At 40.1% G+C, this 17,928-nt stretch overlaps 1 protein-coding gene across 1 annotated transcript in view; it reads right to left on the bottom strand.

Annotated features, from left to right (window-relative positions):
• The window catches only part of LOC137243686 (protein suppressor of hairy wing-like), a 107,369-nt gene that overhangs the window by 66,819 nt on the left and 22,622 nt on the right, over window positions 1-17,928 (bottom strand). The window contains exons 4-6 of the mRNA XM_067771650.1: window positions 17,281-17,412; window positions 16,774-17,209; window positions 14,488-14,535 (exon numbers count right to left, since the gene is read on the bottom strand). Of these exons, the coding sequence (XP_067627751.1) occupies window positions 14,488-14,535; window positions 16,774-17,209; window positions 17,281-17,412 (616 nt within the window). The remainder of the gene's footprint in view (window positions 1-14,487; window positions 14,536-16,773; window positions 17,210-17,280; window positions 17,413-17,928) is intronic.

Raw genomic sequence — 17,928 nt, 5'->3', positions numbered from 1 at the left:
TGTACAATAAAGCAGTACCAACCTAACGATTTGAACAATATTTTTTACTCAAAAACTAATGGACATTTTTCAAAACCAAATTACAAAGCGAAAACAGAAATGTTATCAATTAAACAACATTTAATATTGCAGATTAAGTCAAGTATTTAATATAATAACAGTTTATTACTCGTGTAATTAAAGATTAAAAAAGTTACCGCCTAAAATGTTAAGAAAAATGTGGTTGTGGACATGCCATGGTTGTGACATTTGTAGGGTATTATGAGCTATAACTTGATAAAACTCATGACCAGTCAATAAAATTCAACATGCAACTTTAAAATAAACATAACTAACTCAATTACATAATTTAATTCATAGGAAATGCTTTAATATATTTCAAATTTCGAAAAGACACTAAACTGTAAGCTCGCGGAGAATCACCCATATGTACTTATGTATGTAGTAAAGTTGATTAGAAATACACAATCCAAAATGTGATCTGCTTTGATACCTCCCTTTACCTTATTTTCAATTCTGATATTTATTAGCGAAGTATGATGCTTTTTGGAACAAAGGGGAGAGTTAAAATGAAAGGTTGCGAGCATTGAACAACAGGCAAAGAGCGATTGGTCTGAAGTCAGCATTTAACTACAGACCACATCTGAATTATATGGAAAATTCTCCACTTTTCATTGGCCGCATAAGTGAAATTTGCGTTTTTTGTAAGGCTAGGAAGTGGGCACCGTGGTGTGCTGGTACCGTGCTTCGCCTACCACACCGTATGACCTGGGTTCACACCCAGGGCAAAGCAACATCAAAATTTTAGAAATAAGGTTTTCCAATTAGAAGAAAATTTGTCTAAGCGCGGTCGCCCCTGGGCAGTGTTTGGCAAGCGCTCCGGGTGTATTTCTGCCATGAAAAGCTCTCAGTGAAAACTCATCTGCCTGCAGATGCCGTTCGGAGTCGGCATAAAACATGTAGGTCCCATCCGGCCAGTTTGTAGGGAAAATCAAGAGGAGCACGACGCAAATTGGAAGAGAAGCTCGGGCCTTGATTTTTTCGGAGGTTATCGCGCCTTACGTTTATTTTTTTTTAGGAAGTGGCTTTCGTTGCGCCAAAATGCTGCACCCACTCTTCAAAGAGATATTTTGAAATTAATTCAAGAAATTCTGCTTGAAAATAATGTGTATGTTCGAAGTTTTATGACTTCTATGGAGCGTATGCCATCTTATTCGAATAACTATAGGGTTGTAATCCATGCCGACAAACGCCGTATAAATGAACACCATGGCCGCTATAATGTCCCGACTACAGGCGAGGTCGCAGTATTAATAGTTGACGAAAATGCTGGTCTCCGCGATATTGTTCTACAGTCCCGTGATAACACTCTCCATCGTGTGTCAGAAATTCATCGTTCATATGACCCCTCGCAATACCCTATCATATTTTTAAATGGTGAGGACGGTTACAGCATAAATATACCCAAAACTTCTCCAAGCAGTGAGGCACCTAACCCATAAAAAACCAGTTTCGTGTATGCAATTTTATGCATATACAATGATTAGAGAAAATTGATTTAATGCGCTTGTTGTTGTTGTTGTAGCAGTGCTTCGCTACATCCAATAGTTGCGACCGATCATAAATTGTTATCAATATCCTCTAACGGGAGTCCAAGGAAACTTGCAGTTTCAACAGGGGTGGACCATAATGAGAAGGGTGTTAGAGGTGTTGGTTCCACATTACAATTAAAGAGATGGTTGGTTTCATGTGGGACACATAACAAGGGGGGCATACATTTTGTATGTCGGGGTTGATTCTGGATAGGTAAGAGTTTAACCTGTTACAGAGTCCAGAACGAAGTTGAGCTAGAGTGACTCGCGTTTCCCTGGGCAGTATGCGTTCCTCTTCCGCTAGTTTTGGGTACTGTTATTTGAATACTGAATTCACCGGGCAATTTCTGGCATAAAGGTCCGACCCCTGTTTGTGGAGTTCGCTGAGGACCTGCTTTCCTCTTAATGCTTACGGAAATGACTCCTTAAGCCCCTGGTCGGTGTTGACTCATCAATCAGATGTCTGTTGGGATGCCCAGGTTTCTGGGTATTCAACAGGAACTGTTTGGTTAGCAGCTCATTTCTCTACCTGATGAGGAGTATTCTCGCCTCATTATGTAGGTGGTGTTCTGAGGATATAAGAAGACAGCCCGTGGCGGTTCTGAGAGCAGTATTTTGGCAGGCCTGTAACTTCTTCCAGTGAGTACTTTTTAGGCTTGGCGACCATATAGGGAACGCGTAGCATGCAATCGGCTGGCCAATTGCTTTGTAAGTGGTAATGAGCGTTTCTTTGTCTTTTCCCCAAGTACTGCCAGCAAGAGATTTGAGGATTTTATTACGGCTCTGGATTTTCGGTACAATTGCGGCTGCATGCTCTTCATAGATATTGATATCTCTTTAGCCGATACTGTGTGGAAATGGCTGCTAAAATGATGACCAAAAGGTTGAATTTTATAAGAGCACACCAAGAGACGTTGCTTGCAAATAGTCACATACATCTAAGGAATGCTGTTAACGAGGGTTGCAATCCTGAAAATATTGGTCAGCTAGTAATTTTGCCATCTTCATTCACTGGATCGCCTCGATATTTACATGAACGTATATAAAACGCTCTCTTATATACCCATCATTATTTATATCATTCACATGCAAGCCACAGTGGAGTGAAATCAAAAACGCATAATCAACGACCAAGTGAGCGCCATATCATTGTGTCAAGAGTATTCCATATCAAACTACACCAACTCATGAGTTTAATTACAAAACAAGACATTTTTGGAAAAGTTGGATGCCATATGTTTACTGTTGAATGGCGAAAGCGAAGTTTACCTCACGCGCATATTTTAATTTGGCTAATGGATAAAATTCTTCCCGATTACATGGATCGCATTATATTAGCGGAAACTCTAAATAAAGACGAAGATCCGATGTTGTAAGATATAATAACTAAAAATATGATCCACGGCCCATGTGGGGTTGATAATTTATCATCGCCCTGTATGTTGAATGGATAATGTTCAAAACGATACCCACGCGAGCTCCTACAGCATACGCAGACCGGGGAAGATGGATATACCAAAATATAGACGAAGGTCCCCAGCGGACGGTGGCTATACCCATGTACTATCTAATGGGTACAACGTCGACAACCGATTGATCGTTCCATATTGCCCCGTTCTTTCCAGATGTTTCTCCGCTAACATAAATGTAGAGTACTGTCATTCAGTGCAAGCAATAAAATATATTTATAAGTATGTCAACAATGGTAGCGACGCAGCGACATTTTCCGTGAGATGGGGCGTTCTTCAATCATATAGGGCGTTTTCGAAAAAAAATTCTGATGTAGGGTGTTTCTGAGAAGCGTTTTGAGATGTGGCGTTTTTGAAAAGCATTTTGAAATAGAGTGATATTAGACTCAGCAGTCGATTTACTTAAGTACCTAATGTTATTTGAATGGTTATCTTTTTGAGTTTTGTTTTCTTTCAAAGTTTTTCATTAATAAAAGTTGTTAATAAAGTTGTAAATTAATAAATCATTTATAACGTTAACGAATTTAAAAGTGTTTGCATTTCATACAACAGAGGGTAGTACACTATTACCTTCGTAGCAGAAAAAATTTCTACATGGCATATGTATGTGTATCTCTTCTTTTAGACTATAGCCAAATAGCAAAAACTCAATAGATTTACTTTTTGCGGCGTAACGATGTAAGCCGGGTACTTACTAGTCATATATAAATTCAATATTTAATAAAAAATAACGTTGGCCGATCCCGTGATTTTTGAGGAACAACGTTATATGTGATTGTGACCTCTCAGTCAGTTTTACCCGTGACTGTGACTGAAACAAACCAAAAACGACAACAGGAATCAGTTTTATATTTTTCCCTACAGCTTGTGTTGCGAATAAGTAGCAGATGTCGCAGAAAACCACTGAGGGCCGATTTCACCAACTCGACTTAGGCAAAAACTTAGTTGCAACTTTAGTTAGCCCAGACTTGAGGCTAGGTTTTTTTTCGGTTTTAAGCATATATGACACTACTTTATTTTTGCTTTGATTTCAAGCTAAAAAAAACTGACGAAACTTTATCGGAACTTCAAAACACAAAAACAATTTCTATCATGAAAAAGCGAGACCACTATTCCCCAAAAATTTGTGAATTTGACATGTTTTTGTTTATGTTTTACATTTTATTTTTACATTAACACTTTTAACAATAAAAACAATGCAAATAACACGCGAAAATGATTCAATTTTTTCACAAGAAAGTTGATTTTAATTGTGTTTTTATGCAATAAATTTTCAAACTAAAAACAAAATTTTTATGTGTCAGAAAAAAACAAGTAAGGAAGGCTAAGTTCGGGTGTAAGAGAGCATTACATACTCAGTTGAGAGCTGTGGAGACAAAGTAAGGGAAAATCACCATGTTGTAAAAAGAACCTAGGGTAACCCTGGAATGTGTTTGTATGACGGAAGGTATTAAAGAGTATTTTAAGAGGAAGAGGCCATAGTTCTATAGATGGACACCTTTTCGGAATATCGTTATAATAGTGGACCAGGGTTGACTCTAGAATGAGTTTGTACAATATGGGTGTTAACAAGTGTTTTAAAAGGTAGTGGGCCTTAGTTCTATGGGTGGACGCCTTTTCGGAATATCACCACAAACGTGGACCAAGGGTGACTCCAGAATGCGATTGTACAATATGAGTATCAAATGAAAGGTGTAAATGAGTATTTTAAAAGGGCGTGGGGCTTAGTTCTATAGGTGGACGCCTATTCAAGATATCGCCATAAAGGTGGACCAGGGGTGACTCTAGAATTTGTTTGTACAATATGGGTATCAAATGAAAGGTGTTAATGAGTATTTTAAAAAGGAGTGGGCCTTAGTTCTATGGGTGGACGCCTTTTCGAGATATCGCCATAAACGTGGACCAGGGGTGACTCTAGAATTTTTTTGTACGATATGGGTATCAAATGAAAGGTGTTAATGAGTATTTTAAAAAGGAGTGGGCCTTAGTTCTATGGGTGGACGCCTTTTCGATATATCGCCATAAAGATGGACCAGGGGTGACTCTAGAATTTGTTTATACGATATGAGTATCAAATGAAAGGTGTTAATGAGTATTTTAAGATGGAGTGGGCCTTAGTTCTATATGTGGACGCCTTTTCGAGATATCGCCATAAAGGTGGACCAGGGGTGACTCTAGAATTTGTTTGTACGATATGGGTATTAATGAGGGTTTTAAAAGGGAGTGGCCCTTAGTTGTATATGTGAAAGCGTTTTCGAGGTATCAACCAAAATGTGGACCAGGGTGATCCAGAACATCATCTGTCGGGTACCGCTAATTTATTTATATATGTAATACCACGAACACTATTCCTTCCAAGATTCCAAGAGCTTTTGATTTCGCCCTGCAAAACTTTTTCATTTTCTTCTACTTAATATGGTAGGTGTCACACCTATTTTAGCAAGTTTTTTTCTAACTTTATATTTTGCGTCAATAGACCAATACAATTACCATGTTTCATTCCTTTTTTCGTATTTGGTATATAATTATGGCATTTTTTTCATTTTTCGTAATTTTCGATATCGAAAAAGTGGGCGTGGTCATAGTCGGATTTCGGCCATTTTTTACACCAATACAAACTGAGTTCAGGTAAGTACGTGAACTGAGTTTAGTAAAGATATATCGATTTTTGCTCAAGTTATCGTGTTAACGGCCGAGCGGAAGGACAGACGGTCGACTGCGTATAAAAACTAGGCGTGGCTTCACCCGATTTCGCCCTTTTTCACAGAAAACAGTTATCGTCCTTGAATCTAAGCCTCTACCAAATTTCACAAGGATTGGTAAATTTTTGTTCGACTTATGGCATTAAAAGTATCCTAGACAAATTAAATGAAAAAGGGCGGAGCCACGCCCATTTTGAAATATTCTTTTATTTTTGTATTTTGTTGCACCATATCATTACTGGAGTTGAATGATGACATAATTTACTTATATACTGTAAAGATATTAACTTTTCTTTTAAAATTTGAATTTAAAAAAATTTTTTTTTAAAAAGTGGGCGTGGTCGTTCTCCGATTTTTGCTAATTTTAAATTAAACAGACATATAGTAATAAGAGTAACGTTCCTGCCAAATTTCATCATGATATCTTCAACGACTGCCAAATTACAGCTTGCAAAACTTCTAAATTACATTATTTTAAAAGTGGGCGGTGCCACGCCCATTGTCCAAAATTTTACTAGTTTTCTATTTTGCGTCATAAGTTCAACTCACCTACCAAGTTTTATCGCTTAATCCGTATTTGGTAATGAATTATCGCACTTTTTCGATTTTTCGAAATTTTCGATATCGAAAAAGTGGGCGTGGTTATTGTCCGATATCGTTCATTTTAAATAGCGATCTGAGATGAGTGCCCAGGAACCTACATACCAAATTTCATCAAGATAAAATTTACTCAAGTTGTCGTGTTAACGGACAGACGGACGGACGGACGGACATGGCTCAATCGAATTTTTTTTTATTTACTGATGATTTTGATATATGGAAGTCTATATCTATCTCGATTCCTTTATACCTGTACAACCAACCGTTATCCAATCAAAGTTAATATACTCTGTGAGCTCTGCTCAACTGAGTATAATAATGAAAAACGGCCGAATGTCAAAAAACCTATCGAAATACAAACTGGCTCGTTTGTTTTTAATGAACTAGATTGTATTTTCCTTGTATTTCGTTAGCTTTTTGAAATATAGTTTACACACTTACACCAGTACTGAAGCCGTATTAGGAGGGAGTGCGACAAAAAATTGAAGATAAAATAGAAGAAAAAATACACGAAAATAAAGTAGTGTCATATAGGTATTACCAACTTTGCTACTAAACCCATTGGTGGTGAAGCGGACAAATTAAAAAATATGACTTATAAGGCTTTGAAGAGATTTACAAGGTCAACAGCTGTCGCCTTGTCCGTCCTGTTGTTGTTGTTGTTGTAGCAATGCTCGCCCCACCTAATAGCCGCGACCGATCACAAATTGTCATCAATATCCTCTAACGGGAGTCCAAGGAAACTTGCCGTTTCAACAGGGGTGGACCATAAGGAAAGGGGTGTTAGAGGCGTTGGTTCCACATTACAATTGAAGAGATGGTTGGTGTCATGTGGGGACACATTGCAAGCGGGGCATACATTTTGTATGTCGGGGTTGATTCTGGATAGGTAAGAGTTTAACCTGTTACAGTATCCAGAACGAAGTTGAGCAAGAGTGACACGCGTTTCCCTGGGGAGTATGCGTTCCTCTTCCGCAAGTTTTGGATAATTTTCGTTAAGCACTGGATTCACCGGGCAATTCCCGGCATAAAGGTCCGACGCCTGTTTATGGAGTTCACCAAGGACCTGCTTGTGTTTTTTTCACTTCATACGGCTTGGTTCTCAGGTGCCGTATTTCCTCAAAATGCTTACGGAGATGACTCCTTAAGCCCCTAGGCGGTGCTGGTTCATCAATCAGATGTCTGTTGGGATGCCCATGTTTCTGGGTATTCAGCAGGAACTGTTTGGTCAGCATCTCATTTCTCTCCCTGATGGGGAGTATTCTCGCCTCATTATGCAGATGGTGTTCTGGGGACATAAGAAGACAGCCCGTGGCGATTCTGAGAGCAGTATTTTGGCAGGCCTGTAGTTTCTTCCAGTGGGTGATTTTTAGGCTTGGCGACCATATGGGTGACGCGTAGCACGTAATCGGCTGGCTAATTGCTTTGTATGTAGTCATGAGCGTTTCTTTATCTTTTCCCCAAGTACTGCCAGCGAGGGATTTGAGGATTTTGTTACGGCTCTGAATTCTCGGAACAATTGCGGCTGCGTGCTCACCAAAATGTAGATCCTGATCAAACGTCACACCCAAGATTTTGGGGTGCCGGACAGTCGGTAGCGTAGTGCCATCGACGTGGATGTTCAAAATGGTCGACATTTGGGGCGTCCATGTTGTAAATAAGGTCGCGGAAGATTTAGTCGGTGATAATGCCAGGTTTCGCGAGGCGAAAAAACTGGAGGAATCAGGGAGGTAGCCGTTTATTCTGTTGCAAAGTGCATCGATATGTGGGCCCGGGCCTGTGGCCATTATTGTGCAGTCATCGGCGTAAGAAACGATAGTAACTCCTTCCGGTGGCGAAGGTAGTTTTGATATGTAGAAATTAAACAAAAGTGGGGATAGGACACCACCTTGTGGCCCCTTGTTTAATTCTTCTTGGCTTTGATGTTTCGTTTCTGAATTGCACCGATGCCTGCCGACCACCCAGATAATTTGCGGTCCACCTTTTAAGACATGGGGGAAGGGCAGACCCTTCCAGGTCCTGCAGTAACGAGCCATGGTTGACCGTATCAAAAGCTTTTGATAGGTCTAGCGCTACGAGTACTGTTCTATGGTGGGGGTATTGATTTAAACCGCAATTTATCTGGGTGCTAATGGCATTTAGCGCGGTGGTGGTGCTATGGAGTTTTCTGAAGCCATGCTGATGAGGGGCTAGCTGCAAATTTGCTTGGCAATAAGGGAGCAAAATGGCTTCAAGCGTCTTTGCCACTGGCGATAGGAGAGATATCGGACGATACGACTCACCTATTTTAGCTGGTTTCCCAGGCTTTAGTAGCGGGACCACCTTGGCCATTTTCCATTTCTCAGGTATGACAAAGGTGGAAAGAGACAGATTGAAGACATGCGCTAAATATTTGAACCCTCCTTTCCCTAGGTTTTTAAGCATCGGCATGGCTATGCCGTCTGGGCCCACGGCTTTGGATGGTTTAGCACGACCAATGGCGTCCTCAACCTCTTTAGCGGTGATGGTGATTGGTGACGCGCTGAATTTGTGTTTATGTGCGCGTCTATTGGCTCTCCGTCTATCTTTGTCGACCGTAGGATGCATTATATATTGTCGGCAGAAAGCGCTCGCGCATTTTTTCGCGTCCGACAGCACTTTGTCGCCAAAGGCGATGGAAACTTTGTCTTTGTGCTTAGTCGGATTCGATAGGGACTTTACGGTGGACCAAAGTTTACCCACACCGGTAGAGAGGTTACAACCTCTTAGGTGCTCCTCCCATTTCGCCCGCTTGTGTTCATCTACAAGAAATCTGATGCGTTGGTTTATATCCCTTATTTGGGGATCGCTTGGGTCAAGCTGTCTTATAAGGTCACGTTCTCTCGCTAAGTTTGCGGCCTCCGCCGAGAAGTGGGGCCGGATTTCGGGAATTCTCCCGGCGGGAATGAAATGTGCCGAGGCGGATTTAATGACCTTACGGAAGGCACGCTCCCCTTGGCGGGCATCAGTCGGGATAGGGAGGGCAGCTAGGCGGCTGTCTGTGAAGGATTTATATTCTTCCCACTTTCCTTTTTTGAAGTTTATGAAAGTGCGTTTTTCAGTGACGATGAAGTCGGCGTTACGCTCAAGCGAAATAAGTATGGGCAGGTGGTCGGATGCCAATGTTACCATCGGCTGCCAGTTGACGCAGTTTACGAGTTCTGCGCTCACGATTGAGATATCTGGCGAGCTGTGACAGCTTCCTACCATACGTGTGGGGGCGTCTCCGTTTATGGTGCAGAACGTCGTTTCTTCTATTTGATCCGCCAACATCTCGCCCCTACTGTCCGCCCGCAAGTTTGAATGACATAGATCATGATGGGCATTGAAATCGCCTAAGATAATGCGATTGTTGCCAGTGAGTAAGGCCCTGATATTATGGCGGTATCCACTGGGGAAACAGGTGGCAGGAGGGATGTAGATGTTGATGATTTCTAGGTTTGCATCGCCTGACCGGACAGATAGGCCTTGACGTTCTAAGACATTGTCCCTGCGGTCGATGCCAGGATCAAATATATAATATTGCACAGAGTGGTGTATGATAAACGCGAGACCGCCTCCATTTCCGCTCTCGCGGTCTTTCCTGTGGACGTTATACCCAGAGCAGGTCTGCAATGCAGATCTTGCTGTGAGTTTAGTCTCTTGACTCGCAGCAATGCGGATGTTGTGCCGCTTCATGAAATCGACTACCTCCGTAATATTCCCAGTTAGTCCATTACAGTTTTACTGCAGAATTCTGAAGTGCATAAGGGGAGACGTCGCCACTCTGGGGGTAAGTGACGGGTGACTACGCCTGGGTTGGGGAAGGCCAGGACGCAATTGCTGTTGTGGCCCTGGGACTGGGCGTCCTTGGGCAAGCATTGGGGTACCCGGATGATTTGGGTTTGCGACCTGGCAACATGGCGCGATGAAACCCGTCGGGGGGTTGCCGTCGCGGAGACGCGCTTAGACGTAGACTACGGGACGCCCTTGGGCGTGAACAGCAAGGAGCCACAAAAGATTTATAAAAGTTACGTGGACGTCGGGTTTTGGGATCCAGCCCAGAACAACCTGTCCGATGCAACCATCCCTTGCACGAGACACACTGAACAGAGTATGACCGTCCTAAAAATATTCTTTTCCGGCAGATGCAGCAAAACCATTTCTCAGGACCGGGGTCAGAAGACGGACCCGGATTGGATTCGATGCCTTCCCGGAGTAAGAGAATATGGAGCAGTCCTGCTGCAAGGAGCTGCTGGGAGGATGACAATTTGTGGGACGGACGAAACAAATTAGATGGGGTCACACTGAAATGACAGTCCTTGGTCGGGAAAAATCCCGAGTCGCTCCGGTACATAGAACCGACTGCCTTGGGAAGCGCCTTGTCCGTCCTGATGTCACGTTGTTTAAATTTTCCCAAATTATTAAATAAATTATAAAATTCAAAATTGCTTGAAATAAATGTTTTCATACATTTAAAGCGATACGGGCAATCACCGTTAACTCATATAACTAGACAACATTTGGTTAATTCGTTGTACACAGGCATGACGTAGCTGAATGCGTTTATAACCATTTCAACTATCGTAGGAGTGCGGGTTCAACTCCCACTCCCGGAAGAAAAGGCTTTGAAGAGATTTACAAGGTATAATCGAAACAGCTGTCGCCTTGCCCGTCCTGATGTCACGTTGTTTAAATTTTTCCCAAATTATTAAATAAATTATAAAATTAAAAATTGCTTGAAATAAATGTTTTCATACATTTAAAGCGATACGGGCAATCCCCGGTTAACTCATATGACTTAACTAAGTTAAGTCGAGTTGGTGAAATCGGCCCTGAGGCCGACGCAGTCACTAGTAGCAGATATATGCATACATAACATTACTGTTACTGCGACTATCGATATGGGCTGTTAGCAAAGATTGATCGAAGAGTAAAGATGTTGCAGAGACGAAAAATAGTGTGAAGCAAGCTGCCACCGTGGTGTGATGGTAGCGTGCTCCGCCTACCACACCGTATGCCCTGGGTTCACACCCCGGGCAAAGCAACATCAAAAATTTTAGAAATAAGGTTTTTCAATTAGAAGAAAATTTTTCTAAGCGGGGTCGCCCCTCGGCAGTGTTTGGCAAGCGCTCCGGGTGTATTTCTGCCTGGAAGAGAAGCTCGGCCTTAGATCTCTTGGGAGGTTATCGCGCCTTACATTTTTTTTTTTTTAAGCTTCACAAAACCTCTAGTAGGTCACATTCACCACTTACCACAGCAGAATTTGTTAACTACCACTGTCTGAATTTGTTATTTAATAATTATTTGTACACTTTTTATTCAGCTAATGTGTTCAGAATTTTAATTTTTACACTCTAAAACTCCAATCAGTGTATTTCTGTGCTTAAATTATGTTAAAAATTGTGTTAGTTTTTGGTGTGGTGGAAGTGACCTACTAGAATTTTGTTACGCTCCGCTGCTTTCCACCGAAATTTGCGCCTGCAACATCTTTACTCTTCGATTAATCTTTGCTGTTAGGGAGGGTGTTTCTACAGCCGCCTCTGTATCATTTTCTGGGACATCTACTGTTATTCAGTCGCAGCTTAAATAATACGCTCATTGTATTGGTGTATAACATAGAAGCGATTGAGTTTATTGGTAAGCGTGATTGGCAACGGGTAATAAATGCTGTCACAGGCAATCTGTCACGGTAATTCCTTCTTACCTGTCACTGAAATGTACTGTGATATTTCAGTAGCTGTGACAAAATCACAGGTACACGGACATTTGCTAACTCTAATAAAAAATTACATAAATTACGTTCATTTCATGGTAAAATCATCATTTTTATCTTTACTTTTTCTAAGATCATTGCGCCAGAAAAGTCCATATATTTTAATGATCTTTAAACATGATTCATTCACAAGAGGTTTGCTCGACAGACAAATTTTTTGACAATTGCAGCCATTTTGCTCCCAAATCGAATGGACATCCGTGAACTGTGTTGTTTCTTTGCGATTTTTCGAAAAATATTTGTAGTAGAAATAGGAAGCAATCAGTTTACAAATACCAGATAAGTACTGAGCTGCATAATTCCTTAGAGCATTTATTTTAATTTTATGATGAATTTATTAACTATGCGATGATCTATTAGTGTGGCTGAACATGGGTTTTATGAAAAGTACGGACACCAAGGAATCGTGCACTTTCGTAAACCTATGAACATACGAAACCTAAACCAGTTCAAAATTCATCGTTCAACTTCCAAAACTCGACTAGTAAATCGATTCGCGTAAAAATTACATTAGTAAATAACGAAGATACCATAACGAAATGTACTCATTGAGCATGTTAACTTATTCATTCCGTATGTTCCGGACATTCGTTTCCATTTAAGAATTTAGGGAATCGGTTTATATTTTTGAATATTATGTATATTCGGACCTCGTGAGGTAGTATCAAATGAACGTGTTTAAAATATTCTAAATTAACGGTTTATCTGGAACACTTCCATGAATACTTAACGTAAAGGAGCTTTCCGAAATTTCAGAATAAAAAGGTGAATACTCCCTGTGTAGCATAAAAGCTGAACTGTTCTGTCAAAGTCAAGACCGGAATATAAAGTTCTAAGACAATAAGCCGTTTTCTTTTATTTTTTTTTTTTTGTCAGACCATGTCGGCTGCCTTTTCAATATCGTCCAATATCTCAAAATATTTTTCAAAAACTTCCCATTTCATTATTTGTCACAAAACCGCCCTATATTAGAATTAGATTGAAGAACGCCTCTGAATGCTTTTCATTAACTCCCTCTTATGTCAAAATGCATTGAACTTATGCTCATATAGGGAGTTTTTGAAAAAAATTTTGATATAGCGTATTTTTGAATAAAATTCTAAACCAACATAGCTCTTTATCAATTCACGAAATATTTAGTAGAAAATGAATTATTTCCTCCAAAACCTGTTGGCATTTACAAATTTATTATCACTACTAATATACTACTAAAGGTACGTTTCTACTACAATTTTCGCTAAAGGGGATTGAATTATTACCCGTTTTCCTTACTTCGTAAAAGCAACACGTCCAGATTTTTCAATTTGGGTGTGTCAAAGCTCTGCCGTCATCGAAGAAAAACCCTTTAGTAATTGAACCATGATCTTTAAAATCGAAAATAAAACAAAACTTGTTGACGAAATTTTAAAAGAAAAAAATTTCTGCATGTGCTGTGTTCGCAGTTGACACCAACCATCTTTAAGCTTGAAACACAATGCCCTGACGCCGCGAAATAAACGCGACGAACATAGCCTTGTCAAAAATAGAATCCCCATAATTACATGAAGGTGAACACAATGAACGCCAAGAGCGAAATTCACGCGACGTCATTTTGCGACGATAGATTTATTTCTATCGTCGCCGCCGGGCGATGACGACAAACATCCCAAGGGTTGCTGCTGTTCAATTTTTTAAGTATAAAAAAGAAAACCTAATATCCAAAAACAAATTTTTTTTCTTTACATATAATTTTTAATTTAATTTCTTAACATTTTTGTTTTGTTTTGTTAATTTCTTAACATTTTGGGCGTATTTTAGTAGTCCAGTGCTAAAGCAGAGAATTAAAAAAGATTTAATTGTTTTCATCTTTATTTCTAAATAATGGCCACTCTGAAAAAACAGCGTCAATTTCGCCCGGCATTGTGTTTTAAGTACACGAAATGTCTGGGCGTAATTTGAATAATGTCATCGCCCGACGCGGCGTATATCGTCGTCGCTCGGCATTGTTTTCAAGCGTTACAGTTGTAATGTGAACAACCTCATTACGGCAACTGCAAGTTTGCTTGGACTTCCGTTAAGAGAATATCGATGACAATTTGTCAGTGATCTCACCCATTTGGATTGCGCGAATCACTGCTAGAGCAATATCAAGAAGAAGATAGTGTTAAAACAGTATATGTGACCCGGTCTATGAAAAGGTGGCTTATGACTAAAAAAAAAACAGCTGTTTCTCGCAATTTCTTTTTTGAGTCATAAGCCACCTTTTCATAGACCGAGCCACATATAATAAATATTCTCCACTATTTTTAAAAGGTAGGTATTCAAGAAAATTCAACATTTTATTTCCATCACACATCGTGATATTTCCTTACCTCATCTATGTCTTCATCATCGCTTACTGACTCCTCATCAAACGGCTTCTGAAAAACAAAAAAAAATGTATTTTAGACTTCGGCGCACTTGCAGAGCGGCAAGTTAACTTTTTAACTCAGAGTTACCCTGGAATGAGGGGTTGAAATCGTACTTTTTGACAATTTTTTTTTAATTAATTCAATATAATATGCCGTTCTGGAAGTGGGCCTTATTCTAATAAAATTCAAATTACTTTTAAAAGAAAAATTATTTCTTTTAACAAGTAACTGATTGCTTTTGTTATTATTTTATATGGGCATCACATTATCTGATCTTTATTTTTTCTCACCATAATTAACATTTACCTGCCTGAGTGCCTTTTTCTCATGTAAAGTTTATCAGCGGTATAAAGAAATATTTTATTCCCAAAAATGTTTTTAAAGCTTGCATGAGAAAACGGCGTTTAAAGTTTTTCGATATTGAAATATTTTAGCTGCTAGTTTCATTTATGGAATAAAGGGCCAATTAATGGTAACTTATATATACCATCTGGGCCCGGCGATTAAAACTTAGAAAACGCCTTCACTGCCCATTCGATCTTGGTATCGGTCACCAAGCCCGGCACTACCCGCTCCGTGATCGAAGTGTGAGTGATGTGTGCTGGCTCTTCTAAACCATCTCCCGATGGGAAATATGTATCGAGAAGCACCTCAAGGGATTCCTCACTATTACGTGACCATTCCCCGTTCTCTTTCTTTATTAGTCCCTGGACTGTTTTTCCCCTTGCTAGGACTTTTCTCAACCGTGCTTTTTCGCTGGGGCACTCTATGTCCGTACAGAAACTTTTCCAGGAGATTCTCTTCGCCCTGGAAATTTCACGCTTGTAGATCCTCAGTGAATCTCTGTACTCGTCGCGACACGCTTCGCTTTCCGCGGTCTTTGCTAGCTTAAACATTTCTTTTACCTGTCTTCTTAGAAGACTCAGCTCATTGCTCCACCATGGCGGCTTTGCTTTTCCTCTGAATCTTCTTAGAGGGCAAGCTTTGTTATACGCAGTCATAAGCCTGCCTGTTCTTCAACATTGGCAACCTCTTTGGGTTGTCCCAGTTTCGTTTCTACCTGTTTCTGGAATTTGGTCCAGTTTGTTGACCTAGGGTTTCTAAAGGTTCCTCCCTTCTCTACCCTCTTTAGGGGGATACTGAAGCTGATATACGCATGCTCGGAGAAGGATGGTCTATCAAGAACCATCCAATCATACCTTGATATATCACGTTCGGAGCTCAGTGTAATATCCAAAACATTGCTGGATGTTGGACCAATGTATGTAGGGACATTTCCCCTGTTGACTATCTGCAAATTGGTTTGCAGGATGTAACAAAATAGAGATTCGCCTCTCTGTTCGTATCTGCTCCTTCCCGCGCATTGTAGTGCGCATTTGCATCCGCGCCTATGACCAACCGCCCTTTGCGCCCTTCGTCCTGTACTGTGGCTCTTGCACTCCATCGGTGGAACCTCCGCAGCATGGGCCATGTAGCAGGATGCCAGGATAAGTGCCTGCTTATTCCTTTGCTCAACGGCCTCCACTACGAGGTCCTCAGTAGTGTAATTAGGCAGCATATATGAATGCAGCTGTTTCCTTACCATTACTACAGCTCGCACCCGTCCCTCCGCTTGCGCATTGTAAACGCCAAATCCGCGCGCTAAGTCCAGAAACCTTTCCTCCCGATGAGAGCCACGGCTCCTGGATCAGCGCCACGTCAAACGAACCCTCCTCAAGGGTTAGGAGGAGTTCGCTCGACGCCACTTTACTGTGCTGGAGGTTTATCTGTAGGACTCGCAGCACCATTGGGCTGTTTGTCCCCCTTCAGAACCTTCGTCGTGACGTCGTCATCCTCCCCTTGCCCTTTTGGTGTTCGAAGCCACCTTCAGCCTCTTGTAACTGTTGTGCCGGGTGTTCCTCTGTGCGACTCACAGCACCATCTGGCTGTTGGTCCTCTTCTAACACCTTCGTGGTGACGTCGGCTACCTCCACCTATCTTTTTTTCCTTAGGCTTTTGAGGTCCTTTTCGGCTTCACCCACTTCCAGGTGGCTTATGACTCAAAAAAAAGACCTGTTAACAGCTGTTTCTCACAAAAAAAAAACAGCTGTTTCTCGCAATTTCTTTTTTGAGTCATAAGCCACCTTTTCATAGACCGCGTCACAATCATTTCATTAAGTCTCTGTGTGAAATTGGCATAACTCAGTTTTCAAATTTAATTAGGAATAATTTCAATATATGATAATACGTTTATTTAATTTCACTTACATTTAACCCCATTTGACTGTAATTATGCTCATTATTTGGCACATATTTCTCTTGATAGGTTTCTTCGGCATCAAAAGTATCGGAAGAATCTTCTTTTACAATTTTCTTCAAATTAGTATTATGCTTATTTTCTTTCATGTCCGCAATATCATCTATATTTACAAAGTTTATTGGGCACAATTGTTCTTCGTTTCCTTCATCATTACTATCATCCATTATTTCAATAATTTCATAAGGTTCACTTGTAACACATTCGAGATCATCTTTACCAAACTGTTTCTCCAAATAACCATGATTTTTTAGGATATGATTTGAAAATTCAGACCAATAATATATTGGATATTGAGTTGCACAATAAAAGCAACGAAGACTAAAATATTTTTCCTCGCCACTTTTTGTAATATTGACAAATCCACAGCTTACACAATCTCCAGAACTAAACAAAATTTATATACATTGACTTACATATGTATATGAATTTTACAAATCAATAAGTTTTAAACTTACGCTCCATCGGTTTGACTGCTTTTTGCATTTTTGGGAGTGATGCTTTGATTGTAGTTTGACTGGGAAAATGCAACATCTGCATAATCTTCTGTTTTAATATCGACCTCGTGGTCAAATAATGCTTCATTTATCCTAAAGAAAAATAATTTAATATAATCAAGTATACATACTATATAAATAAAAAAAACTAGTTCTTAAATGAATAAGTGAAATAGAATATAAAAATTTCTTGGAAAAAACCAGTTAGATGTAATATGGTTAAGTGATATTGATTTGCATAAACAAACCTAACACGAGTTCTTATTATTGCCCGGAAAAAACTAAAACAACGCTTTTCGTATTCCAACTTATTCTTCATCGACCGGCCAATACATTAATTCATTCTCTGGCGTCTATTTCTACAGCCAGCACCGTTGTCACCAGCTATACCCAATTTATATGCCTATGATGCAGCAAGGAAGTGCCCCTTAAGAACTCTCATAATTAGCCCAGAGTGAGCAATGTTTAGAGAAAGAAACGTTGCCAGTTTAATGTCATAAGACTTGAACATGATCTTCGACATTATTAATATTATTTATTTATTACCGCCAGAAGCCTAATTCGTAAATTTGAATATATTACAGTGTTTTATCTTATAACTAAGGTTTT

This window comes from Eurosta solidaginis, chromosome 3 (genome assembly GCF_040869045.1).
Source record: "Eurosta solidaginis isolate ZX-2024a chromosome 3, ASM4086904v1, whole genome shotgun sequence".
Classification (NCBI taxonomy): domain Eukaryota; kingdom Metazoa; phylum Arthropoda; class Insecta; order Diptera; family Tephritidae; genus Eurosta; species Eurosta solidaginis.
This window is presented reverse-complemented; position numbering and strand designations above follow the sequence as displayed.